Genomic DNA, 27,414 nt, shown 5'->3' on the forward strand with positions numbered 1-27,414 from the left:
CGTAATAAAGGCATTTGTTGGATATATATGTATATCAATATGAAATCCCTTCAGAATAATGGACCGCTAACCTTGTTTGGTAAACAAAACCTATAATGTATTAACCATGCCTTTTCCCAATCTACTTCCTATTAGTGAATGCTAATAAAACTTCCCTCTTGGGGCGACTCTCTTATCTGCATGAGACCCACCCCGTTAGGTAGACCGGAACTTAAACATTTTTTGGTAAACGACCTGAGTGAACTATCTTCATTTATCCACCACCTTTGACTGTGGATGTTTTTTGCTTCGCGTGTGGATAAGCGAGTGATTGTAAGCAGTCGCGCTAACGAGGAGGATATATATATATTTAAAGCTAGCTAACCAGTGGACACATGATAAGGGAAATGACGCAAATATGTACCGACTGCCCGTTTCTCTTAACCAACAAATATATATTCACTGTGTCTTTCAAAAGAAGAAAGACCATAATCATCTGAAAAACAATATTGTTAGCCAACTGTGGTAAGCTAGCAACCCGCGGTGGGAAAAAGGAAAAAGCATAGATACTTTAGCGAAGGACTGCTCAACACTGAAGAGAAGAGGCACATCTGGGCAGCATTGATTTAGAATAGTTTACAAACAATTTAATATAGCTATCACGATATCTTACCAACTTTTTATCTAGCCACACTCTGTCCCAATTCTGATAGATAGCGTTGGCTGTTTTTATTTGTATGTGGCCTAAGCTAGTGTGCTAATCGACCTGTTTGTAAGCTGAAGTACTAGTAGCCCGTTTCTGTTCGTAACGTTAGTGGGGATCTTTCTTGATGCGATTGCTACCAAAACTGTCAGCGATATGGTTTAATCCAACACATTATGATGTGTTTATAAGTTTTATCTCGAAATTACACGTTTGTCTTGTTTTGGAAGCATCACCTTAAAGTAGCTAGCTAACGTTAAATTGGTTAAGGTAGCAATGGTTCGCAGAATAGCTATAGCTAGTTAACAACCATAGATGATTTGTAAGATAAACTGACAAGTTTTTCTGTTGATAAGTAACGTTAGTTTTCTAATTTATGTCTGCTGGTGAAGTGCATTGGTTGGCAAATAACGTCTGAAGGAAATTGTGATGGCAAGCTAGAATAACATGTAGACAACTGCTAGATAGCATGACCTAGCCAGCCAGCTAACTGTAGAAAACAGTAACGTTACGTCAAATTGTCAATCAATCACTAACTAGGTGACAGGATAGTTGAAGTAGGGTTGGCCTTGAAACTATACAGAGGGATTCATGAAAAATAGGATTCCTATCTAACTTAGCTGGTTTATAAACAGGTTAATAGACCTAACTAATTGGTAACTAGCTTTCTGCATTGGCATATTCAGACAGATGATGTTAGTTGCTAGTATACATATATATTGAGTATTTTTGCAGATGTTTATTTTGAAAATGTATCAGGATGCATATAAAGATCCAGATCTCATGAGGTTGAGCACTCCCAAAACATATCTGAAGAATTTACACTTGGCCACTGAAGTTGGAACAGTCCAACACAGTTACAGCTCCAAGTGAGTAGGAGATGAGGAGCATTATTGAGATTCTCTGTGACGTTAGACAGGTGTACTACAGTGTCTTGCTTTAAATTATGTTATCAGAAACCACTTTACATTTACTGAAGTGCGACTTGAAATGTGTGAAGAAACCAACCAAATCAGTTGTGATTTTTCTTCCAAATGAATGTTGTTATTTAGTCAGTGGGTCACCACCAGTGTGCCAAAATGTCAATCTCCAGATAACAAAGCAGGGATTACTTTTTTGCAAGAACTGCAACGCAAAGCAGCACATCCCTGAAAATGAGCATGCACGGACTCCCTTGAGATACATTAAGGACTATAAACCAGAAAGTGAAGAGAACTGCGTTATTAACTTGTTATCCTCAATGGAAGTGCCCTTGTAGACACGTAACAGGGTGGCTACAACTGTGCCATTAGGAGCTCCAGCCTTAGAGGAAGCCTTGCAACCCTGGGTTGGCTGCTCTTAAGGGGACGATGGGTTCCCAAGCTCTTCAGATACTGCGGCAGGGGGTGTGGGCTTCAATCACAGGAGGCTGGTATGTGGACCCCCACCAGAGCACATTCTCCAACTGCTTCCACCTGTACCTCTGGATCTTTCTCCTGGCTTTCCCTTTCCTGCTATACATGGTGAGGATTCATGGAGGTGACAATTTGGTTATTTCTAAAGATAGAAGAATTCCTGTTCTCTAGGAATTCTCTTTAAACTGGATGTCAGGTTAGTCAGGCACTTTTTACATGCTGCACTAATAAATGTATATCAGACAGCCATTATTCAGATCAAATGAGAACTGGTTTTATCATAGAACGGAGGAGCAGAACCATGTTGGTAACAAAGTGGAACAGAGTAGGGAAGTACCTTTTTCCCCTCAGCATTAATTCAAAAGTGTATTTTCTTCCACACTTGATGTTGCTTCTCTTTACCTTAATGTTTGCTCTTTTGTTTACGCGTTAGTATTTGCTACGCGTTAGTATTTGCTCTAGTGAAGAGTGCTGCCTGGAAACCAGGCCTGTTATGTCCTCAAGCTGTTGTGTCTGTAATCTTTGTGAAGTGGTCCTTCCTGGTCTGTAATATGTCCAATATTCCCATGTGCTTGCCGATCTAGGGGAAGTGTTTGTGCTATGGTTCTTTTACTGGTATTGAGGACAGGGTGTTGTTTCTGTACCCTTATCAAGGGCTAGCCTACTTAATATTCCTATCTCTGGACTCACTCTTTCTTGTCCCCTCTGGTCATCCTGTCCAGTCTCTCCCCCCCAGCCTGGTTGTGGCAGCTGTTTACTGTGCTGTGGTGGCAGCCTTCTTCACAGCCATAAAGGCAGTGAACTTCCACCTCCATGCCATGTTCGACCTGGGGGAGATGGTGGAGAAGAGGCAGGTCTCGCACATAACCAACGCCCCACGGCTAGAAGAGGGGGATGATGGGTCAGGAGGCCATGATGGGAACCAGCATAGGTACTGACGGAAATTTCCATATCCTAATGGAATATTTTTTCGCCAAACTTTGTTTAAAAAAACGATGTTATTCTATGTACATCGGAGTGAAGAGGCTCATTTGTGTTGATGCTTTGGGGGCTATTATTTCACATGATTGTGGACAGATTTTGAGTCTTGTGTTTTTTAATTCTGGTATGTATGCTCCCCTCTCAGGGACAGCAATGTTGGTGTGGAGATGACTGTTTTCAGAAAGGTCAACTCAACGCCTCCAGTTCGCTGCAGCTCCCAGCACTCTCTGTTCGGACTCAACCAGGTGTCGGTGAGAACTGACTTGCATGACTTACACAAACGTACTCTCTCTTAACCCTTATCCTACAATTTCTGCGCCCCTGTGGACATCAAATTAACATAACAAAAAATCCCCATCAAAATCGGTCTGTTTAAGCTAGAGAATATGTTTTTTTTTGCATGGGCTGTGTCTCAATACGCTGGTATCGCCCTTCTGCACCTGCGGTGAAAGGTGGCAGAGCTAGAGCGGTGTTTGTCAGACCACGGGACATCCTTAAATGTAGCGTCCAAACTGTTTGGCCTGCACACTAATATGACCCCTCTGTGGACAAACACGATTTTGCTCTGACACTCACAAGACTCGTCTGAAGGTCCCTGGTACCAGCAAACATGTTTTATGGAAGTGTATATGGAGATAATATATTGCCCAAATAAAGGATAAATGTATGTATCACAAAAAAAAATGTTTCCTGATCTTTCTTATTTCTCTCAGATATAGGACAGACACTTCAGAACAAACTTCCTTTTGATTTATTTTTGGACAATCTGTTATTCAATGCATTTCTATTGGCAAATAGCATTAATGCCAAATTTCATCCGGTATTTTTATACATTATACCTTTTTTATACCTTAAGGGGTCTTGAAATTCAAAATCAATTAGCTAATTGATCCTTGGTATGACCATCTTAAAATAATAGCATATGTTAGCTTAGAACCTCCGTATTCCCATGCAAATTATTTATATTCCTATGATATTCATTCTTAATCTAACAAATGTTTGTTTCCTCAGGAGTTTTTGCCCCAGCTTGATGACAGTAGAGGCTCCAAGGGTATAGTATATCTAATCTAACCCCACTCTAACCTCACTGTTGTGGTTGGGTAAAGCTGATCTGACTGACGGATGATCATTTTTTTGTATAACATGGTTAGCAGTCTAATTTAGGGACTGCTTCTTCTCTTCTCAGATATGAAGGATCTGATGCGAGAGCAATGCAGCAACAACGTGATTGTCACGTCAGCTCGCCGGGAGATCTTCTGCCACAGCTCCCAGGACCCCATCCGTAAGCATTACACACTGCAAATAGACATCTCATATTTTGTCCATGTTGGTCTTTTCTTTGCGTGTGTGTACTAAGTTTGGGCTTTCACTTACAGATGTTGTCAACATGGTCCCGTCCTGCTTGGCTGCTGCTGTAGGGGGAGAGTTCCCTGATCTAAGGGGAGTGGGAACAGGGATAGCAGGGGGATTTGGTAGCTTCCAACCTGGGATGTGCATCTCCATCCCCCCGTCCCCCTCCAGTCAGGAAGACGGAGGAGAGAAGGGCCAATTGGAGGAGATTAAGGGCATGCTGGAGCAGCTGTCCCAGCAGAGTCCTGAGGAGCCCTACTCCCCCTTGGGCCCCTCTGCTGAGTCAGAGAGCCTGGGGGATGCTCCCATCAGCCCTCTCATAAAGAGCAGTCTGAGGGAGGAGCTAAGGGAGAACCTGCTTGGGCTGGGCCTTGACCCTGTGGCCTTCGCCCCGGGAACAGGGCACCCAGGCAGCCACAGTGGGGTGGCCATGACTGCCGGCTCCACAGACAGCTGCTTCAGCGGGGGTGGAGTGACCACAGACCGTGAGACCCTCAGCACAGTCAGCAGCTACCGCAGTGAGAAGACTGATTCCACCCGACTGGAGAGCCCTTCACTCAGCCTGCCACATAACATAGACTCCGGGGCACCAACCTCTGCCTCAGCCCCGGGCACCAGTACCCTAGAGCCAGCAGAGGAGCCTGTCCTGCAGGGGGGCAGTGATACTGATGATCTGTCGGACAGCGAACTACTGCGCTCCCCCTCCAAAGAGCTCTCTCTGGACCAGGGGCTTGATAAGACAATAGTGGAAGGGGAAGATTTGCCACCTGTCCCCTCAGATATTACACAGCCCCCCTCCCTTCAGGACTTGTCTCCCTCCAGTAGTGGGCACTCGGAGGCATGTGATCTGGACAGGACGGTCCCCGTTCCCCCCCTCCCCCCTCCACGGCAGGTTAACACGTTGCCGTCAGGGCTGGCCCTGGGTCTAGTGTCTTCTGAACCTGATCATCCTGTCTCTATCCCCTTCCTGCCCTCTGAGCAGCCCTCTCTGCAGGCCCAGCAGGTGGTGCGCCCCAAAGACTTGAAGCTGCTTCGTACCGGTGGTGGTTGTGTTGGCCACCAGCCTGGCTGCAGGAAAGCCCCTCGCAAGCGAGGTGGAGGGGGAAGCAGCAGCTTTGACTGTGGCTCCTACAGGAGGCACCACGGACAGCACAGAGACTACATCCCAGTGCGCAGTCGGCTGGGGGCTAAGACCTACAGCGAGAGCCTGTTTGAGGACTCCAGTGACGAGGATGATGGCTCCAGTGTGGGCTCCCAGAGACACTACAGCTCTGACGATGATGATTCCAGCTCCTCTACCTCATGCTACTCCCCCGACCTCGCTAACACTGGTGTTACAAACCCGCCCCCCTCCACCCAGCTGCCCATCCCCAGGGAAGGAACGTTGTCCGAGACGTCTGGCCCCATCCTCTCCCAGAGGCCACAGAGGTCAGCCAGCACGGCTAGTGCTAAGACTCATGCCAGGGTGCTCAGTATGGACGAGGCCGGTGGGGGCCACACTAACACTGTGGTCCTGCCCTCCACCATGCTGACCACCTCCACCACCGCCCCACGACCCCTCACCATCTCCAAGTCAGACCTGGAGGCCCGGACCAGCCACACAGACGCCTTCCCTGGAACTCACCACCATCGCCTGAACTCTCTGGGAGGCTCCTGGGCTGGCAACCAGAGGGGCTGGAGGGCCGGGGAACTGGTGGAGGAGGGAGCTGTGGGGGGAGGTGAGACACATACTATTCACGCTAACTTTGGCCCTGTATTCATAAAGTGTGCTAATCTAGGAACAGGTCCCCCCGTGTCCTTTCGTTATAATCTAAAAGGCCAAACTGATTCGAGATTAGCACTCCTACTCTGTTAGTCCCATTCAAGATGGAAAGAAAGATGAACAAATAACACAACTTTAATTTACCTACTAGAACTGGCTTATACCTTATTGGGGAGAAATGTACTTACTACGACTGTGATATGTGTTTGTCTCACCTAACGGTCTTAAGATGAATGCACTAACTGTAAATTGCTCTGGATAAGAGCGTCAGCTAAATGACTCGGAGGTGTCATTGAAAGATTGATTGTTTGCTTTATTTACTAGATTAATAAGGGCCAGGTATGTATTTCTAGAACTCAACACCTGAAATGTACATCCTGGTACTAATTTGAGTATCTGCTGCCTCAGCCCTGGCCCCAGAGGAGGGGGGCAAGCAGGACTCAGTGAGCAGTGTGAAGAGGACCCAGGCCATCCGCAGGCGACACAACGCGGGGAGCAACCCCACACCACCCCCCTCTACCATGGGCTCTCCACCCAGGTTGGTCTGGTGTAACACTTCCACACCATCCGCTCTAGCCATGTCCCTTATGCCAATCACCTCTGTATGTCCATGCTACATAAAGGCCATCCCCTGTGTCTTCCTGTAGTCTCCAGGACCTCCAGCGTGCCCGTACCTCCTCACACTCACGGACCCGGACCCTTCCCTCTGCCTTACAGTTCGCCACCTCACTACTGCTGCCCCGCGCTGGGGTCCATGAGGCCTCTACCTTCGACGACACCACAGAGGGGGCTGTGCACTACTTCTATGACGAGGCTGGTGAGTGTGTGGTGATGTTAGACTGGGGCTAGCTTTAGGGAAGGAAAGAGTTAGATCCTTCGGGGGTGATTCTGTACCAGTTTACACTGTAGTGAATGCTCTCCACTCATTGCTGTTTGTTTTTTCAGGAGTGAAGAGATCGTACACGTTTGGACCTGCAGGAGGCGGTTATGAGGACCCAGTGGTGTAAGTGTCTCTCTGATGAGCCTCAGACTCTTTGTTTGAAAGTGATGTTGATATGTCTGAGCCCTGCCCTCTTTTTCTCCTCTTAGGGAGCGGGAAAGACAGTCCCAGTCCTCCAGCTTCACCTCCAATGATGTCCAGGATGGGGCACCGGTGCTCACAGTGCTCCAGACCAGGCCTGTGGTTCTGCAGGGCATGCAGGTGCGCAGGGAGCTCCTGGAGATGTCAGATATGCCAGAGGTGAGACACCGTTAGAATTTGTTTCAGCAGCGTATCATGTATTTTTGACAAATCAACCCGCTGGACATTTCTTGTATATGGCTTTGGTTTTTGTAGAATATTCCTGATATTTGTCTCAAACCCCCGCCCCTGTGTCTAGTTTGACCTGGACCATGAATCTCTGCATGAGTCCCAGGAGAACACGCTGATGATCGAAGAGAAGGCCAAGCCCAAACACTACTACCGCTTCTGGGTGCTGCCAGGCAAGTGGCTGAGGGTGCGTTATGACCGTCTGGCCCTGCTGGCACTACTGGACAGGTGAGGCACAGCAGCTATCTAGTTTATCTCAGTGGTAGTGTCATCCAATGAGGCACAGCAGCTAGCTAGTTTCTCAGTGGTAAAATCACCCAATCGTTATTGAGGAGAAAGCCATACTTCCGTTAGAGGTCTATACTGTGGAGAGACATTGTTAGTGTTTCAAAACATCGGAATTTGGTAGAGTTAGTGGAGTTTTCCAACCCTAAACATTATAAATGACCTCCTACTGTATCTTCCATTGTGTGTCACCTGTAGGAACCGTGGTGTAGGGGAGAATGTGTTTGCGGTGGTGCTGGCCAGCATGGTGGCCTTCCTGGGGTTCCTGCTCCTCCTGCAGGGTTTCTTCAGGGACATTTGGGTGTTTCAGTTCTGCCTGGTCATCGCCAGCTGTCAGTACTCACTACTAAAGGTACGCAACAACACAAGTCGTAAGCAATCAAGTCCCTATTCAATTTCTGTTCCCTTTCATTAATACAGGTATCTGGTCCTATTCATCAACTGCCGATGCATTTTAGTTGTTAAAACTGTTGTAGACCAGCGTTAACTTGAAGTGAAGTGTTAGTGTCTGAACTGACACTTTGGTCTCCTTCCTCAGAGTGTTCAACCAGATGCAGCCTCCCCAATGCATGTAGGTAGATGTCATCCAAATATCTGTCTTGGTCATTATCCAGTTTGTAAACGTTCCATTGTTGTTTTGACAACCTGCTGACTGTCTGGTCTAACCCATCAGGGCCATAACTGGGTCATCGTGTACAGTCGGCCCGTCTACTTCTGCCTGTGCTGTGCTCACGTCTGGGTGTTCGACCTTGCTGGGCGCTCGGGCCACCTGCAGCCCTTCTCCCTCTACGGCGTCACCTTCTTCTCCGCTCACTTCCTGCTCTGTGCCAGGGACGTGCTCATAGGTCAGTCCGAGTTGGACTCTTCTAGCTGTGCGCTTTTGCAGATGTGTTATGACCAACAGACTCACTCACACACTTTTCTTTCTTTCCCCCCCAGTGTTCACCTTGTGCTTCCCCATCATTTTCCTGTTTGGACTTGTACCTCAGGTCAACACCTTCCTCATGTGTCTTCTGGAGCAGGTCGACATGCACGTTTTTGGGGGAACGGGTAAGACGGGTCCATAACATACGCTGTAATTCACAGTTACACACAACATACTGTCATTTGTTGAGTGATGCCTGTTGACCTTGGTGTGTGTGTGTGTGTTCCTCTCCACAGCCACCACCAGCCCCCTGTCGTCCCTGTACAGCCTGTTACGCAGTGTGTTGGTGACCGCGCTGCTCTATGGGTTCTGTCTTGGTGCTATCATTGCTCCCTGGGAACATCCCCATGTGCCAGTAGTGTTCTCTGTGTTCTGTGGTCTGCTCCTGGCCTTCTCCTACCACCTGAGCCGCCAAAGCAGCGACCCCATCATCCTGTGGTCTGTGTACCTCTACTACCTGTATATACCTAGTGGTACCTTGTCGTACATGTAGATAACATTCCCAGATCCTAGCTGTCATTTGAACAACTTCTCCATTCCTCTTCTCTCATGTTCAACATCTCCCTGTATGTGTTTTGCTCTAGGTCTCTGGTCCGCTCCAAGTTCTTTCCTGAGCTGCTGGGTCGGACCCCTGAGGAGCCTCCTCTGGAGATCAAAGACCCCCTGCCTGAGAAACTATACAACTCTGTGGTACGATGCGTCCCAAATGGCTCCATATTCACTATATAGTGCACTACTATTGACCAAGGTCCATTTGGGATGCATACCAAGACATCCCTCCCTGCTGTTGGTGTTCGGAGGTTTTAAAGCCCGTCTCTCTGTCTGTGTTTTACAGAAAGAGATGTTCCACTCTGACCTTGTCATGTGTCCCCTCATGGCTGTCATCACGTTTGCCATCAGTGCCAGCACTGTCTTCATCGCTCTGCAGGTCAGTCAACACCTGGTCGACCGGATATGGAAGAAATGGGATGTGTCAATGTATAGAGGGAGTCCTTCTGATTGGTTATGGCACTCCGCAGTGTGAGTGTGTGATCTCTGAGACCTCCTGTTCCTCATCTCCCCTCCAGCCTGCTCTAAGTTACATCCTGTACATGGTGGCCGGGGGGGTGGGCTTCCTCACACACTACCTGCTGCCTCAGCTCCGCAAGCAGCTGCCCTGGTTCTGCCTGGCCCACCCTGTCCTCCGTTCTCCAGAGTACAGCCAGTTTGAGGTCCGCGGTGAGTAGTGACCCACCCACCTCTAAACTCACTCACACATCCGTAAGAATTGTGTCAAGGCTTCAGGTTTGTCATAGATTTTTTGCTGTGCCCTGTTCCTCCCAGATGCCGCCCAGCTGATGTGGTTTGAGAAGCTGTATGCGTGGTTGCAGTGTTTGGAGAAGTATTTAATCTACCCGGCAGTGGTGCTCAACTCCCTCACTACAGAAGCCCAGCTTGTCAGCCAGAACCCAATGAAACTGGACATCTAGTAAGCAACTCAGCCATCCCCTACCAACCTCCTCAACATACATACACCCTCCTCTTCTGAATCTCATCCCATTCATCCATCCGTCTAATCAGAGTTCAATGAGAACACGCTTTGTATTTGCATCATATGTATTTTAATGTCTCCCTTCTCCTCACTCTCTCCCTTCTCCCCACTCTCTCCCTTCTCCTCACTCTCTCCCTTCTCCTCACTCTCTCCCTTCTCCCTACTCTCTCCCTTCTCCTCACTCTCTCCCTTCTCCCCACTCTCTCCCTTCTTCCCACTCTCTCCCTTCTCCTCACTCTCTCCCTTCTCCTCACTCTCTCCCTTCTCCTCACTCTCTCCCTTCTCCCCACTCTCTCCCTTCTCCCCACTCTCTCCCTTCTCCCCACTCTCTCCCTTCTCCCCACTCTCCCTTCTCCCCACTCTCTCCCTTCTCCCCACTCTCTCCCTTCTCCTCACTCTCTCCCTTCTCCCCACTCTCTCCCTTCTTCCCACTCTCTCCCTTCTCCTCACTCTCCCTTCTCTCCCTTCTCCCCACTCTCTCCCTTCTCCCCACTCTCTCCCTTCTCCTCACTCTCTCCCTTCTCCTCACTCTCTCCCTTCTCCCCACTCTCTCCCTTCTCCCCACTCTCTCCCTTCTCCCCACTCTCTCCCTCCTCCTCCTCTCTCCCCCTTCTCCTCACTCTCCCCTTCTCCTCACTCTCTCCCTTCCCCTCACTCTCTCCCTTCCCCTCACTCTCTCCCTTCCCCTCACTCTCTCCCTTCCCCTCACTCTCTCCCTTCCCCTCACTCACTCTCACTCTCTCCCTCCCCCTCACTCTCTCTCACTCTCACTCTCTCCCTCCCCCTCACTCTCACTCTCACTCTCTCCCTCCCTCCCCCTCACTCTCTCTCACTCCCTCTCTCCCTTCCCCTCACTCTCTTCTCCCTTCTACTCACTCTCTCCCTTCTCCTCACGCTCTCCCTTCCCCGCTCTCTCTCTGTCCCCTCCTCCTCCAGTGGCCGTGCTCTGTTCATCTCTCTGGCGGGGATGAAGCTGCTGCGCTTGTCGTTCTGCGCCCCGTCCCTGCAGTACGTCACGCTGTGCTTCACCGCCCTCTTCTTCCTCTTCGACTACCCACACTTCTCAGAGACCTTCCTGCTCGACTATTACCTCATGTCTATCCTCTTCAGCAAGGTACCTGCCAACTCCTAGCTCCACATACTCCTCCCTGGGACTTTGTTTTAGCACACATTCAACCAGATGAAAGCATCTGCACATATCGAGCTGTTTTAGTTGTAATGCACTGATTTATGGCGGTGCTTGATTGCTGACATTGGATTGTGTGGTTTCTCTTGATAGCTCTGGGACCTGCTCTACAAGCTTCGTTTTGTTCTCACCTACATCGCTCCCTGGCAGATCACCTGGGGCTCCGCCTTCCACGCCTTCGCCCAGCCCTTCGCTGTGCCCCGTATCCCTTTACCCTGGCACTGTAGAAAACTGTTTGAACTTAACAAGGATGTCGTCTTTCTGCGCTACCACTTGCTCATTTGCCAGTGAAACAAAGTGTGTAATAACAGTAAATGCTGTGTCTATTGGCTGCACTGTGTGTTAGTGGTGTCTGTCAGAACTCCTTAACCCCCTCTGCTCCTCAGACTCAGCCATGCTGTTTGTCCAGGCTGTGTTCTCTGCTCTCTTCTCCACCCCCCTCAACCCTGTCCTGGGCAGTGCTGTGTTCGTCACCTCCTACACCAGGCCTGTCAAGTTTTGGGAGAGAGACTACAAGTGAGTTCTTCCCTTTTCCAGGAGTCAGGGAGATGTAGAGATGTAGCTTGAGGCAGACGTGGGCATTGTTCAAGACACCAGTTGATGGGCTGTTTTTTTTTTGCAGTTAAAAGGTTAATGTTAACCAGATGAAGGTGATTAATGCCATGTCTATATCCATCTGTTGCAGTGATAGCTAGCTGACTGCATTATCCTTTTACACAGCCGCCACCTGTCTCATGACTAGTACAACAAATGCTGACACTACACTTCCAAGTATATCTGACCAAATTATGAAAGACAAGCATTGTATTTTGAATTCCATAAAGTAATTGTGGAAGAGGTGAAAAAAGGATTGTTGTATATCAACAATGACAAGCCACTGGGGTCTGACAACTGAAAAAATTGAAAAATGGAAAATTACTGAGGATAATATTGCCACTACTATTTGCCATATTTCCAATTTAAGCCTAATATAGAAAGTGTGTGCCCTCAGGCCTGGAGGGAAGCAAAAGTTATTCCCCTACATAGAAAATAGTAAAGCCCCCTTAACTGGCTCAAATAGCCAACCAATCAGCCTGTTACCAAAACTTTAGCTATTTTTGCTATACAATGCTATTATACAGTAAACAAATTGACAACAGACTTTCAGCACGCTTATAGGGAAGGACATTCAACAAGCACAGCACTAAGACATGACTGATGGGAAGAAATAAAAGATTGGCGGCTGTTAGACATCAGTTTGGCTTTTGACATTATTGATCAAAATCTGTTGCCGGGAAAATGTATGTGTTGTGGCTTTACACCCCCTGCTATATTGCGAATAAAGATTTAGCTGTCTAATGGAAGCCTCTCCAACAAAATCCAGGTAGAATCAGGAATTCCCCAGGGCAGCTGTCTAGGCCCCTGACCTTTTTTTTTTCAATCTTTACTAATGGAGTTTACTAATGGCTGGAGTAAAGCCAGTGTGTCTATGTATGCGGATGACTCAACACTATACACGTCAGCTATTACAGCAACTGAAATGACTGCAACACTTGATAAATAATTGCAGTTAGTTTCAGAATGGCTGGTAAGGAATAAGTTAGTCCTAAACATTTAAAAAACTAAAAGCATTGTATTTGGGGCAAATAATTCACTAGACTCTAAACTTCAACTAAATCTTGTAATGAATAATGTGGAAATTGAGCAAGATGAGGGGACTAAACTGCTTGGAGTAACACTGGATTGTAAACTGGCATAGTTAAAACATATTGATACAACAGTAGCTAAGATGGGGAGAAGTCTGCTCTGCATTATTAACAGCACTATCAACAAGGCAGATCCTACAGGCCCTCGTTTTGTAATACCTGGACTACTGTTCAGTCGTCTGGTCAGGTGACACAAGGACTTAGGAACATTTCAATGGGCTCAGAACAGCATGGCTGGCCCTTCGATGTACACAGAGAGCTAACATTAATAATATATATGTCATAATATGCATGTCAAAGTGGAGGAGAGATTTGAGTTCATCACTACTTGTATTTGTGAGATGTATTAACGTGTTGAATGCACCGAGCTGTCTGTTTGAACTTCTGGCACACAGCTGATACCCATGCATACCCCACAAGACATGCCACCAGAGGTCTCTACTGTCCCCAGGACAGACTGGGGACAGTAGACTATTATTCGCCTACCTCCTCATGCCTTTTGCACACATTGTATATAGACTGCCCATTTTTTCTACTGTGTTATTGACTTGCTAATTGTTTACTCCATGTGTAACTCTGTGTTGTCTGTTCACACTGCTATGCTTTATCTTGGCCAGGTCGCAGTTGCAAATGAGAACTTGTTCTCAACTAGCCTACCTGGTTAAATAAAGGTGAAATAAATCAAATAAAATAAAAAAGACTATGGGAGATGCACAGTACTACATAGAGCCATGACTACAAGGAACTCTATTCTACACAAAGTAACACACACCAGCAGTTAAATTAGATTTAAAAAACATAAAAATAGACCTTATGGAGCAGCGGGGACTGTGACGCAACACAAAAATAGACACATGCATACAAACACACAATAACATACGCACTATACACACGTACACATGTATTTTGTATTATAGATATGTGGTAGAGTAGAGGCCTGAGGGCACACACTTAATATCATGTGAAATCTGTTATGAATGTGTTGTAATGTTTTTCAAATGTATAACTGCCTTCATTTTGCTGGACCCCAGGAAGAGTGCCTTGGCAGCAACTAATGGATCCATAATAAATACTGTATAGGAGTTGCTAGAGCCTCTGTCACCCAGTTAACATCATGTCTGTCTTTCCAGCACCAAGCGGGTTGATCACTCCAACACTCGACTGGCCACCCAGCTGGACCGCAACCCAGGTCAGCTGCTACTACCACAACCTTCCCTCATCTAACGCAAGTCCTCATTCTTTAAAAGGACTCTGTTTTTATGCCTGTGGTCTCCTCTCTTCCAGGTGCTGATGACAACAACCTGAACTCTATCTTCTATGAACACCTGACGCGCTCTTTGCAGCACAGCCTGTGTGGTGATCTGCTGCTGGGCCGCTGGGGAAACTACACCACAGGAGACTGCTTCATCCTGGCCTCCGACTACCTCAATGCCCTGGTGCACATCATCGAGATCGGCAACGGCCTGGTCACCTTCCAGCTGAGGGGGCTGGAGTTCAGGGGTGAGCATGGAGTGAGGGGAAGGTGGTGGGAGAAGGAAGGGGTTTGGGGTAGAAGGAACTTGTTCAGTGTTCAGTGTAGTAAGCTTTGATGGTTTGAACATGAGATAGTGTTTTGGACTTGTCTGAATGCTATTATTTCTCATTCTGTTGTCTCTCTCCCCGTCTCTCTCATATCTCCCTCTCACATCTCTCTCGTATCTCTCTCATCACTCTCTCTGTATCTCTCTCTGTTATCCCCCTCTCCCTGTCTCTCCCCCCAGGTACTTACTGCCAGCAGCGGGAGGTGGAGGCCATCACCGAGGGGGTGGAGGAGGACGAGGGCTGCTGCTGCTGTGAGCCAGGCCACCTGCCTCACATGCTCTCTTTTAACGCAGCGTTCGGCCAGCGCTGGCTGGCCTGGGAGGTGGCTGCCACCAAGTACGTCCTGGAGGGCTACAGCATCAGCGACAACAACGCCGCCTCCATGCTGCAGGTGTTCGACCTGCGCAAGATCCTCATCACCTATTACGTCAAGGTGTGTGATCCAAACTGATCTTACAGTTAACTATAACATGAGATCCAATAGCAGTTTATTTGAACAGCAGGTGGCCTGGTCTGTAACACGTGTTTCCTCTACCACAGAGCATTGTCTACTACGTCAGTCGATCTCCTAAACTGGAGGAGTGGCTGGCCAATGAGATGGTGCAGGAGGCGCTGCGGCCCTGCCTAGGCCCCGCCTACGTGGACAGTGACCCGACATTCAACCTGAACATAGACGAAGACTATGACCACAGGGCCTCTGGCGTCACCCCCAGCTCCTTCTGTGTGGTCTACCTGGACTGGATCCAGTACTGCAACAGCAGACGCCAGACGGTCAGTGTCCCTTGTCATGTTACTGTTGAAAAGGTGACCTGTTGATTTGACCATTACTTCCCATATGTAGTTAGTGTCATCAGCAGACTAACTTCACAACGTGCTTCATATGTTTTTCTGTTGTAGCCGGTGAAGGAGAGCGAGAGAGACTCTCCTCTGGTCACCCTGTGTTTTGGCCTGTGTGTCCTGGGGAGAAGGGCTCTGGGCACAGCCTCCCACAGTATGTCTGCCAGGTAAGACCCAGGACTTAACACTCTGTCTGCACTCTTAACTGGAGGGAGTATGTCTGTCAGGTAAGACCCAGGACTTAACACTCTGTCTGCACTCTAACTGGAGGGAGTATGTCTGCCAGGTAAGACCCAGGACTTAACACTCTGTCTGCACTCTAACTGGAGGGAGTATGTCTGCCAGGTAAGACCCAGGACTTAACACTCTGTCTGCACTCTAACTGGAGGGAGTATGTCTGCCTCTGATACTGTATACCAAAGGTGACTGTTTGTGCCCTGACTTTCAGCTTGGAGCCTTTTCTGTACGGCCTCCACGCCCTCTTCAAGGGGGACTTCCGCATCACCTCTCCCAGGGATGAGTGGGTGTTTGCAGACATGGACCTGCTGAACAGGGTGGTGGCGCCCGGGGTGCGCATGTCCCTCAAACTGCACCAGGTTAGACATACTGGCATGACTCATTACAAACACTATAGTAACCAGCTTAATGACCTCAATGTAAAGAATTGACTGATTATTAGAGACATTATGGTGGACAGAGCTAAGACGAAGAAGCTTAATGATGACATCACCCACACTAAGCTCATCGCTCTGCCCCCCCCCCCCCCAACAGGATCACTTCACGTCTCCAGACGAGTACGAGGACCCGGTGGTTCTGTACGACGCCATCACGGCCAATGAAGAGAACATGGTGATCAGCCACGAGGGCGACCCGGTGTGGCGCGGCGCCATTCTGGCCAACATGCCCTCGCTGCTGGCCCTGCGCCACGTCATGGACGATGGCAGCGACGAGTACAAGATCATCATGCTCAACAAGAGGTTCCTCAGCTTCCGGGTCATCAAGGTCAGCTACTGTAGAGACTCCCACAGTCACAGCTTGTTAGTGGTGTACACTTAAATGCCAGGAGGAGAATGGAGGCATTGCTGTAGCAGGACCATGGATCACATTGAGATTTGATTAATATCAGTAGATATTTGCCAGGAATGTTCTAGTGCTCTATTGTTAACGCTGCTTCTATCTCTAGTTGTGTGTCACCAGTTCTGGGTCAAATCAAATTGTATTTGTCACATGCGCCGAATACAATAGGTGTACCCTTACTGTGAAATGCTCACTAACAAGCCCTTAACAAACAATGCAGTTTTAAGAAAATATTTACTAAATAAACTAAAGTAAAAAATAAATAAAAATAACAATGAGGCTATATACAGGGGTTACCAGTAGAGAGTCAGTGTGCGGGGGTACAGGAGGTGTTGAGGTCATTTGTACATGTAGGTAGGGGTGAAGTGAATATGCATAGATAATAAACAGTGAGAAGCAGCAGTGTTAAAAACGGGGGGGGGGTGTTTCAATGTAAATAGTCCTGGTGTCCATTTGATTAATTGTTCAGCAGTCTTATGGTTTGGGGGTAGAAGTTGTTAAGGAGCCTTCTGGTCCTAGACTTGGCGCTTTGGTTACCATTTGCCGTGTGGTAGCAGAGGTTATTTGCATATTTGTGACTTCTTGTGCTCCTCCCCCTGCTGACCCACTCTGTCCCGCCAGGTGAACAGGGAGTGTGTGCGTGGGCTGTGGGCGGGCCAGCAGCAGGAGCTGGTGTTCCTGCGGAACCGGAACCCAGAGCGTGGCAGCATACAGAACGCCAAGCAGGCCCTGAGGAACATGATCAACTCGTCATGTGACCAGCCCATCGGCTACCCCATCTACGTGTCGCCCCTCACCACCTCCTTCGCAGGCGGGCACACTCAGCTCCGCTCAGTCTGGGGGGGGCCTGTCAGCCCCCATAACATCTATGCCTGGCTCATCAGCAGCTGGGACAGGTACACTTACACGACACAGCCTGCGGTAGTCATGCTAAGGCTGTGAGATGCACTATATGTATGTATGTATGTATGTATGTATGTATGTATGTATGTATGTATGTATGTATGTATGTATGTATGTATGTATGTATGTATGTATGTATGTATGTATGTATGTATGTATGTATGTATGTATATGCACAGTTGAAGTCAGAAGTTTACATACACCTTAGTCAAATACATTTAAACTCAGTTTTTCACAATTCCTGACATTTAATCCTAGTAGAAATTCCCTATCTTAAGTCAGTTATGATCACCACTTTATTTTAAGAATGTGAAATGTCAGAATAATAGTAGAGAGTGATTAATTTCTTTCAGCTTTTATTTCTTTCATCACATTCCCAATGAGTATTTGGGAGCATTGCCTTTAAATTGTTTAACTTGGGTCAAACGTTTCGGTTAGCCTTCCACAAGCGTCCCACAATAAGTTGGGTGAATTTTGGCCCATTCCTCCTGACGGAGCTGGTGTAACTGAGTCAGGTTTCTAGGTCTCTGCTCGCTTTCCTTTTTCAGTTCTACCCACAAATCTTTTTGAGGTCAGGGTTTTGTGATGGCCACTCTAATATCTTGACTTTGTTGTCCTTAAGCTATTTTGCCAACTTTGGAAGTATGCTTGGGGTCATTGTCCATTTGGAAGACACACTTGTGACAAAGCTTTAACTTCCTGACTGATGTCTTGAGATGTTGCTTCAATATATCCACATAATTTTCCTCCTCATGAAGCCATCTATTTTGTGAAGTGCACCAGTCCCTCCTCCAGCAAAGCACCCACACAAAATGATGCTGCCACCCCCGTGCTTCATGGTTGGGATGGTGTTCTTAGGCTTGCACGCCTCCCACTTTTTCCTCCAAACATAATGATGGTCATTATGGCTAAACAGACCAGAGGACATTTCTCCAAAAAGTACGATCTTTGTCCTTATGTGCAGTTGCAAACCATAGTCTGGCTTTGGAGCAGTGGCTTCTTCCTTGCTGAGCGACCTTTCAGGTTATGTGGATATCGATACTTTTGAACCAGACTTGTGGAGGTCTACAATTGTTTTGTTTTATTATGAGGTCTTGGCTGATTTCTTTTGACTTTCCCATGATGTCAAGCAAAGAGGCACTGAGTTTGAAGGTAGGCCTTGAAATACATCCACGGGTACACCTCCAATTGACTCAAATGATGTCAATTAGCCTATCAGAAGCTTATAAAGCCATGACATAAATGTCTGTTATTTTCCAAGCTGTTTAAAGGCACAGTCAACTTAGTGTATGTAAACTTCTGACCCACTGGAATTGTGATGCAGTGAATCTGTCTGTCAACAATTGTTGGAAACATTACTTGTATCATGCACAAAGTAGATGTCCTAACCGACTTGCCAAAACTATAGTTAACAAGAAATGTGTGGAGTGGTGAAAAACAAGTTTTAATGACTCCAACCTAAGTGTATGTAAACTTCCAACTTCAACTGTATATACCTCCTGATGAGGTGGCAGATGGTCTCCTGAGGGAACTCCTCCCAGACCTGGACTAAAGCATCCGCCAACTCCTGTACAGTCTGTGGGTCAACGTGGCGTTGGTGGATGGAGCGAGACATGATGTCTCAGATGTGCTCAATTGGATTCAGGTCTGGGGAACGGGTGGGCCAGTCCATAGCATCAATGCCTTCCTCTTGCAGGAACTGCTGACACACTCTAGCCACATGAGGTCTAGCATTGTCTTGCAATAGGAGTAATCCAGGGCCAACTGCACCAGCATATGGTCTCACAAGGGGTCTGAGGATCTCATCTCGGTACCTAATGGCAGTCAGGCTACCTCTGGTGAGCACATGGAGGGCTGTGCAGCCCCTCAAAGAAATGCTACCCCACACCATAACTGACCCACCGCCAAACCGGTCATGCTGAGGATGTTGCAGGCAGCAGAACGTTCTCCACGGCGTCTCCAGACTGTCCTGTCTGTCACATGTGCTCAGTGTGAACCTGCTTTCATCTGTGAAAAGCACAGGGCGCCAGTGGCGAATTTGCCTATCTTGGTGTTCTCTGGCAAATGCCAAACGTCCTGCACGGTGTTGGGCTCCCACCTGTGGACGTCGGGCCCTCATACCACCCTCATGGAGTCTGTTTCTGACCGTTTGAGCAGACACATGCACATTTGTGGCCTGCTGGAGGTCATTTTGCAGGGCTCTGGCAGTGCTCCTCCTGCTCCTCCTTGCAAAAAGGCGGAGGTAGCGGTCCTGCTGCTGGGTTGTTGCCCTCCTACGGCCTCCTCCACATCTCCTGATGTACTGGCCTGTCACCTGGTAGCGCCTCCATGCTCTGGACACTATGCTGACTCTCTCTCACACAGAGCATTCGGAAAGTATTCAGACACCTTGATTTTTTTCCCCACATTTTGTTACGTTACAGATTTATTCTAAAATTCATGAAATACATGTTTTCCCTCATCAATCTTCACACACTACCCCATAATGACAAAGTGAAAAACAGGTTTTTAGAAATTCTTTGCAAATTTATTAAGAATAGAAAGTATTTAGACCCTTTGCTATGAGACTCTAAATTGATCTCAGGTGCATCCTGTTTCCATTGATCATCCTTGATGTTTTTACTACTTGTTTAGAGCCCTCCTGTGGTACATTTTATTGATTGGACATGATTTGGAAAGGCACACTACTGTCTATATATAAATGTGCCACGGTAGACCAGTCCATGTCAGAGCAAAAACCAAGCCATGAGGTCGAGGGAATTGGATGTAGAGCTTCAAAACAGCATTGTGTCGAGGGACATATTTGGGGAAGGGTACCATAACATTTCTGCAGCATTGAAGGTCCCTAAAAACACAATGGCCTCCATCATTTTTAAATGGAAGATGATTGTAACCACCAAGACTCTTCCTAGAGCTGGCAGCCCAGCCAAACTGTGCAATCGGGGGAGAAGGGCCTTGGTCGGGGAGGTGACCAAGAACCCGATAGTCACTCTGACAGAGCTCCAGAGTTCCTGTGTTGAGATGGTTGCCCTTCTGGATGGTTCTCCCATCTCTGCAACACCATCAATCCGGCCTTTATGGTAGAGTGGCCAGACAGAAACCACTCTTCAGTAAAAGGCACATTATAGCCTGCTTGGAGTTTGCCTAAAGGACTCTCAGACCATGAGAAAAAAGATTATCTGGTCTGATGAAACCAAGATTGAACTCTCTTGCCTGAATGCCAAGCATCACGTCTGAAGGAAACCTGGCATGCTGTGGGGATGTTTTCTGGCGGCAGGGACTGGGAGACTAGTCAAAGTCATGGCAAAGATTAACGGAGGAAAGTACAGAGATCCTTGATGGAAACCTGATCCAGAGCGCTCAGAACCTCAGACTGGGGCAAAGGTTCACCTTCCAATAGGACAACGACCCTAAGCACACAGCCAAGACAATGCAGGAGTGTCTTTGAACCCAATCAAACATCTGTGGAGAGACCTGAAAATAGCTGTGCAGCGACGCTCTCCATCCAACCTGACAGAGTTTGAGAGGATCTGCAGAGAAGAATGGGAGAAACTCTCCAAATACAGCTGTTCCAAGCTTCATACCCAAGAACACTTGAGGCTGTAATCGCTGCCAAAGGTGCTTCAACAAAGTACTGAGTAAAGGGTCTGAATGCTTATGTAAGTGTCATATTAACGATTTTTGTTTTATATTTGCAAACATTTCTAATAACCTGTTTTTGCTTCGCCATTATGAGGTAGTGTGTAGATTGATGAGGAAAAAAACAACCATTTAATCCATTTTAGAATAAGGCTGTAACGTAACAAAATTTGGAAAAAATGAAGTTCTGAATACTTTCCAGATGCACTATACATACTGGTAAGTTCATGTTTTAAGTATCCCAATATTTCTGTTATTACGGGGCTATCACTCAGTCGAGAGTGCGCAGGGAGTCTGGTGGTTGATGGACTTAGCCTAGAGTGTAATGGCGACCTTTTGAGGGTGTTCATATGGTATAGTAAACTTTGTTAAACTGGAACCTTGTCGTTGTGTCATTTCGAATTAACACATACAACACACACTGACCGTGTGTGATAAGACTGTTCAAATCCCTGTGTTTCTCCTGCAGGTTACAGAAGGGTTGTGGAGCTGGCTGTAACAGTGGGGGAAATATTGAGGACTCTGACTGCGGCGGAGGCTCCACAGCCATCTCCAACTACCCATCGGCTCACACCACCCAGAGCACCCCGGCCTCCAGCCTTCCCCAGCCCCACTTCACCTACATCCACCCCCCCATGGGTGAGCCCAGGACCCCACCACTCCTCTACAACCTCTGATGTCCACTGTTTAGCTGCAGCTAGCTATTATAACATTATCAATACTGACAGTATGCTGATAACACAGCAATGTTTGTATAATGATATTTTTGAATGAAGTAAGTTGCTTTGTCTCCGTAGGAACTGACAACCCTGTGGGCCCCACCCCCACCTGGCCCCACCACCCTCAGCCCCTCCCCTTGGCTCTGCTCAGCCAGTCAGAGGGCAGGATGGATGCTGGGCTAGTTACTTCCCTCCACCGGACCTCATCCATCCAGGGTCTCCTGGGTCAGCACCTGTCCAGCTCACAGCTGTCCTTCAGCAGCTCTGTGGTCATGGCTCCCCTGCCTGGCCCAGGCAGCTTCCTGGACGGAGGGCACAGAGGGTCCGGGCGGACAGGACTGGGACATGGCCTGCCCTACGAGGGTCTCTACGGGAAGTGGAGCATGTCCGGCAGGAAGGGCTTCAACGGTCCAGCCGCAGCTGAGAGTGACAGTGGAGCTTCTCAGTTCATACGGACACAGGTGAGGATGGTGAAACGGTGTAACATGTTGAGTGAAGGTAGAACTGACACTGCGCGTACAAAACATGACATGTTGCATTATGATACACACTGACCAGGTGAATCCAGGTGAACACTATGATCCCTTATTGATGTCACTTGTTAAATCCACTTCAAACACTGTAGATGAAGGGGAGGAGACAGGTTAAAGAAGGATTTTTAAGCCTTGAAGAAATTGAGACAAAATATTTGCCTTTTCAATGAGATATGGTAGTAGGTGCCAAAGAACTGCTAGACTGCTGGGTTTTTCACGCTCAACACTTTCCCGTGTGTATCAAGGATGGTCCACCACCCAAAGGACATCTAGCCAACTTCACACAACTGTGGGAAGCATTGGAGTCAACATGGGCCAGCATCCCTGTGGAACATTTCGACACCTTGCAGAGTCCATGCTCTGATGAATTGAGGCTGTTCTGAGGGGGAAGGGGGGGCAGGGCGCAACTCAATATTAGGAAGATGTCCTTTATGTTTTGTACACTCAATATATAGTCTGTTGGAAGGTGGAGTATGCTGTCAACAGCATGAAAATAATGTAGCGACAGGACCTCTTACAACAGGATGTTATGGCTTTCAGATCAACTTAATGATGGTTGTTTGTTGTGATGTTAGTTGTTAGTTGTGGATATTTACATCTGTGTTTCAGTCTACTCCTCCTGCACTGCCACCTGGGGCCAGTCCAACACAGGACCCCCTGGGGGTCACCCAGTCCACTGAAACCACGCCCCCCAGCCCCGCGCCCGGGGAGGAGTCCACCGAGCTGCCTTTACTTGAGCACCTGGGTTGAGTCTGCTCTGGAGAACCCATGAGAACCCCTGCAGCCAAAGCACAGCACCACCATGGCCAGTTCTAGAGTGGGCCTGACCGGACCTATTCCAGCTTCCCAGAGTCATTCCAATGCTCTTCTCTCTCTCTCTCCCTCTCTCTAAAAGAGACTGGACTCTGAGGTCTGTTACGTCTCTGATGGCAAATCACAACATCAACATGTTTCGGAGTACATTTCTTTTCGAGCCTTTGCCATGCTGGATGGATCTGAGGTCTAAATATGTTCCTGTTCTCCTCAGTGAACCACCACAAGGATGCATGTCAAAACTAAATGTTACGCCCCCATCCCACCATCTCCCCTCCTAGGACAGGATCTCTATTTGATAGGACCTATTCCCTCAAGAGTTTCTGTAACAATGGTAACCCTAGCAGGCCAAAAAGCCAGTGCAATTGTAAGGGAGGTTTTTCCTTATGTAATGTTTAGTTGTTGTTTTTATTCGTTTAGTTCGTTTGTCTTCTCCTTCACCTGAGACCTACCAGCAACAGCATAATGACTCAGAAAAGGGAACTGTAATATCCTTGTTGCTGTATGTACAGGTGAAGCCAGAGTTACTACCATAACAAGCCTTCTTTACCCACACTGCCCATCCATGCTGCACCAACCTGCTGCTCCACTGTAGAACTAGTTCACGTCCACAACTGTGGAGATATCCACTCAAACTGCAAGGGTCACATCAAACGACTTGAACAGCTACAATATGACAGGGGTCGGCAACAGGCAGATTTGAAACATTTTATCAGCAAAAATATAAATAATATGTGTGTGTGAGTTTTGGGTCAAACGACTGTAAAATCACCAGGAATTAAGCAAAAAATGTAAAAATATTTAGGAAATCTGTTCCCAAGTATTCTCACAAATAAAAAGTGTCAATGTAATTTTGTATGACATTATTATTTTCAAATACAATCTCTTTTTGGTCAATTTGCAGAGTACAAATTATTAAAATGATTTTCCGCCATTCTCTCTGACAAAAATCAGTCCGTGGCTGAATCTAGTTGCTTACCCCTGCCATATGACCAGTCAATATCAACTCCCCACATCACTAGCATAACACACACATTCCAAAACGAATCCAACACCCTCCCTGTAAAAACATCTTCATACTCATTTGGATATTTATCAGAAGCACTTGACCACAATCAACAATCTCAAGTGTTCTGTCAAAGAGCTTGTTTTCAGGGATAAGACTCCCGCCTACTCCTACCTTTCCCAACATTTGGTACTTTTTCCCAGTGGAGTTTACAGTCCTGTCAGGCCTGGACAAAAGTTCTGAATTTGGGGAGGTTTAATGAGATGGGGTGGGGGGTGACTCTGGACAGCTGATGGACCAGGACACAGAGAATGAAAAGAGAAGAGATGCTCACCAGGCAGGGACATTGTTCAGACCACAGGATTCTAAACTGGGAATCTTCTTTCTAAAGCCTTTTAGATTTTTGGGTCCTATTTTTGGGGTGAGTGGAATGTCTTTTTACTTTACTTGAAGAATCACAACTTCCTCAGTGGCTATAGGCCAGCCCACTGAGTTGCCCTAGTGACCAAATGCTCCCTCATTGACCTGATCCAAACAGCTGTGGACTCGATGTGTGAGGGGCTCAGACAGCTCTGTGTGGAATAGCCACCAGCAAGAGGCCCTTCTGCTTTCCTTGGCTCCAGGCAGCTACTACTAAACTACAGCCCCTCCTGCTACTACTACTACACTTACAACTACTGTTTGTGCTACACATACCTCCAGCGTTTTAGTTGGAAACCAAGTTAAATAAATACTGAAAAACAAAGATGGCATATTTTATTGGATTTCTTGATAACGTCTGGAAGACTGTTAAAAGGGTTTGTCTATTTGACATGCTGATGTGATACAGAAATGTGGAGATTGGACTTGCCTCTTAATTGTAATTTTTTGCCACATGTTTGGTATCATTTGACATGTTTCACTAAGGTTTCTCTTCTACGGTGTGTAATGTAACTGGAAGTATTCCTGAGAAGTCACTTTAAAATGTTTGCTCCCACTCCTGCATTTGCCATACTCTGCTTTAAGGGTCAAATGAAGGCGTTGATGTACTTCTGAGTAGTCCTGCTCCAATGATTTTCTCTCTCTACCCAGAGCACATATCAGACAAGCTGGCTGTCCAACTCTGTTCTGTCCTGAGAGCTATAGGGTCTTACAGCACTACAGTAATCCACATGTCTGTCCCCTGGCCAGTTGTGACAAGTCTTTTATATCAATGGTAGGGCTATCTGGAATAACCTTGTTCCTTGGTGTAAAGCTGGACCGAGAAGCCTTGTATGCCCCTTTCCCCCCACCTAACCATCTTAGTAGTAGTGAACTGTCTACTAAACTTTCTCTTAGATCTGTCCTTACAGGATGAAGGACAACTAATAGGTGGAAAAGGGCATTCACATGGTCTCCCATTGGGAAAGAATGGGAGGCAGTGGAGGCTGCTGGGAGGAGCTATAGGAGGACAGCCTCGTTGTAATGGCTGGAATGGGACCGTTTCAAACACAGGGAAACCACATGTTTCATGACTCCATTCCGTTCATGACTCCACTCCATGACTCCATTCCGTTCATGACTCCACTCCATGACTCCACGTGACTCCATTCCGTTCATGCCATTACAGTGAGCCTGTCCTATAGCTCCTCTCACCAGCCTCCTCTGCAGTCAAGGTGATTCCATTCAGGCTTAGAACCATCTTGAAACACATCTTAAGGACTTGGAATGAGCACTGTGCTAATGTAGATCTAGTCTCTTTGTTTGTTAGAACATTGGATCTAACTCTGTCATGGGGATTGTTGAGGAGGAGCTGGCACCAACCAGATGTTAACATGTGTCCACCCTAGGCTTAGGAAAAGCAGAGCCATTCTGATCAGGGCCCTTTTCTGGTTCTCTTTTCCCCTAATTCTCAGTGTAATATCCAAAGCAACAGGGAGTACTTTTATTACTGGGAGAAAGGAAAGCACTGGACAGACCTGGGTGTCAATATTAAAAGGGATTTCTTCATCTCTGCCATTTATGTACAGCATGTTTTGTATATAAATATACATTTAAAAAATATATATAAATCTATTTTATTATTAGTGCATTTCTAGTTCTTTTTCATGGAAGACACTATGTTGAGTCTTAGGGGGTTCTCTCTTATGTTTACCTCTCAAAAGAGATCTAGCTCCTGGTTGGAAGGGCACTCTTCATTGAATCATGCAGTTTGGGGAGAATTGATTTCATACATTGCACTAATGCTGTATACTAGTACACCATCCCACATGTTTTTTTTTTAAGTTATTATTTTAGTCACTTGGAGGGATGTTTTTATTTAAACTGTTCCGTTGACATTTAAAGTTCTGTACAGTTTTTTTTATTTTTTTTATGTGATTTTCCCCCACGCCCTATTTAAATTAAAGATTTTTGTTTAATCATTTGCAAATTAAATGCTGTGAGTGCTTTCATTTACCTTTCCTCAACCTTTGGCAGGCAATATTATCATTCAGAACTTAGCAACGAACTGGTCTTGAACAGAAACGAACACATTTGATTCCAATGAGACATTGAACATTTGTTTCAAAATGATGTATTAAACAAATTGTACAGTTATCAGGCATTCTATGCTGGACATGTTTCAATAGCTACTATGTGATTGCCTGTTTCAATAGCTACTATGTGATTGCCTGTTTCAATAGCTACTATGTGATTGTCTGCTTCAAATGGAGTGAAATGGAAGCTAGTGTCTACCTGCAGGGCACAATGAGGTGACCAATGGAATGCGTGTTCATTCTTAATACACAAACAAACGTTCAGTTGAATGAGTTTTTGTACAATGTCAATGAGTTTTATCTTATTTGTAGAATGTGTACAGATGTTTTGTATTTCTTAGATTGAGAGATCAAACAAAGGAGCGTTTGATCAGAGAGGGAGTGTACCTTCCCTCGTTATAACACTCCACTTCCTCTCCTGGCCAGAGCGGTGGACCCACAGCAGCACCAGGACCATGGACCTGGAGAATCCCAGGGGAACTGTCTGGAGCTGCAGTAAGAGCACAGCGAGTGAGCAGTACTCAGACTCCAAACACACAGCGCACCCAATGCAGTAGTTATAGTAGCTCTGACCGGTTTAATCAACATCACAAAATCTTTCTGAATGCCTTTCATTTCAAGAGCTGATATCTATTGCATCCTCTTAAGCAAAACAGTCAAAAACCTTTCTCCCTCTATCCACTAACTATAGAGTGTTAATTAAACAGTCTCTTCTCTTCTC

The 27,414-nt window shown here is 46.9% G+C and overlaps 1 protein-coding gene across 1 annotated transcript; it reads left to right on the forward strand.

Annotated features, from left to right (window-relative positions):
* Window positions 1-200: 200 nt before the first annotated feature.
* Window positions 201-26,587, forward strand: LOC124006761 (pecanex-like protein 3). Its single transcript, XM_046316893.1, has 34 exons — window positions 201-2,184; window positions 2,799-3,007; window positions 3,203-3,308; window positions 4,069-4,108; window positions 4,244-4,339; window positions 4,434-6,125; window positions 6,578-6,707; window positions 6,817-6,986; window positions 7,115-7,172; window positions 7,259-7,409; window positions 7,549-7,706; window positions 7,962-8,115; window positions 8,302-8,334; window positions 8,437-8,608; window positions 8,703-8,813; window positions 8,925-9,126; window positions 9,273-9,378; window positions 9,524-9,616; window positions 9,756-9,906; window positions 10,012-10,156; window positions 11,156-11,333; window positions 11,499-11,607; window positions 11,792-11,921; window positions 14,221-14,279; window positions 14,375-14,590; window positions 14,851-15,104; window positions 15,212-15,442; window positions 15,569-15,675; window positions 15,957-16,104; window positions 16,280-16,510; window positions 17,207-17,481; window positions 21,597-21,766; window positions 21,925-22,307; window positions 22,989-26,587. Exons 1-34 carry the CDS (start codon window positions 2,032-2,034, stop codon window positions 23,127-23,129), a joined length of 6,762 nt encoding a protein of 2,253 aa, XP_046172849.1. The 5' UTR covers window positions 201-2,031; the 3' UTR covers window positions 23,130-26,587.
* The last annotated feature ends 827 nt before the right edge of the window (window positions 26,588-27,414 follow it).

Source organism: Oncorhynchus gorbuscha, linkage group LG20, assembly GCF_021184085.1.
Source record: "Oncorhynchus gorbuscha isolate QuinsamMale2020 ecotype Even-year linkage group LG20, OgorEven_v1.0, whole genome shotgun sequence".
Taxonomy (NCBI): domain Eukaryota; kingdom Metazoa; phylum Chordata; class Actinopteri; order Salmoniformes; family Salmonidae; genus Oncorhynchus; species Oncorhynchus gorbuscha.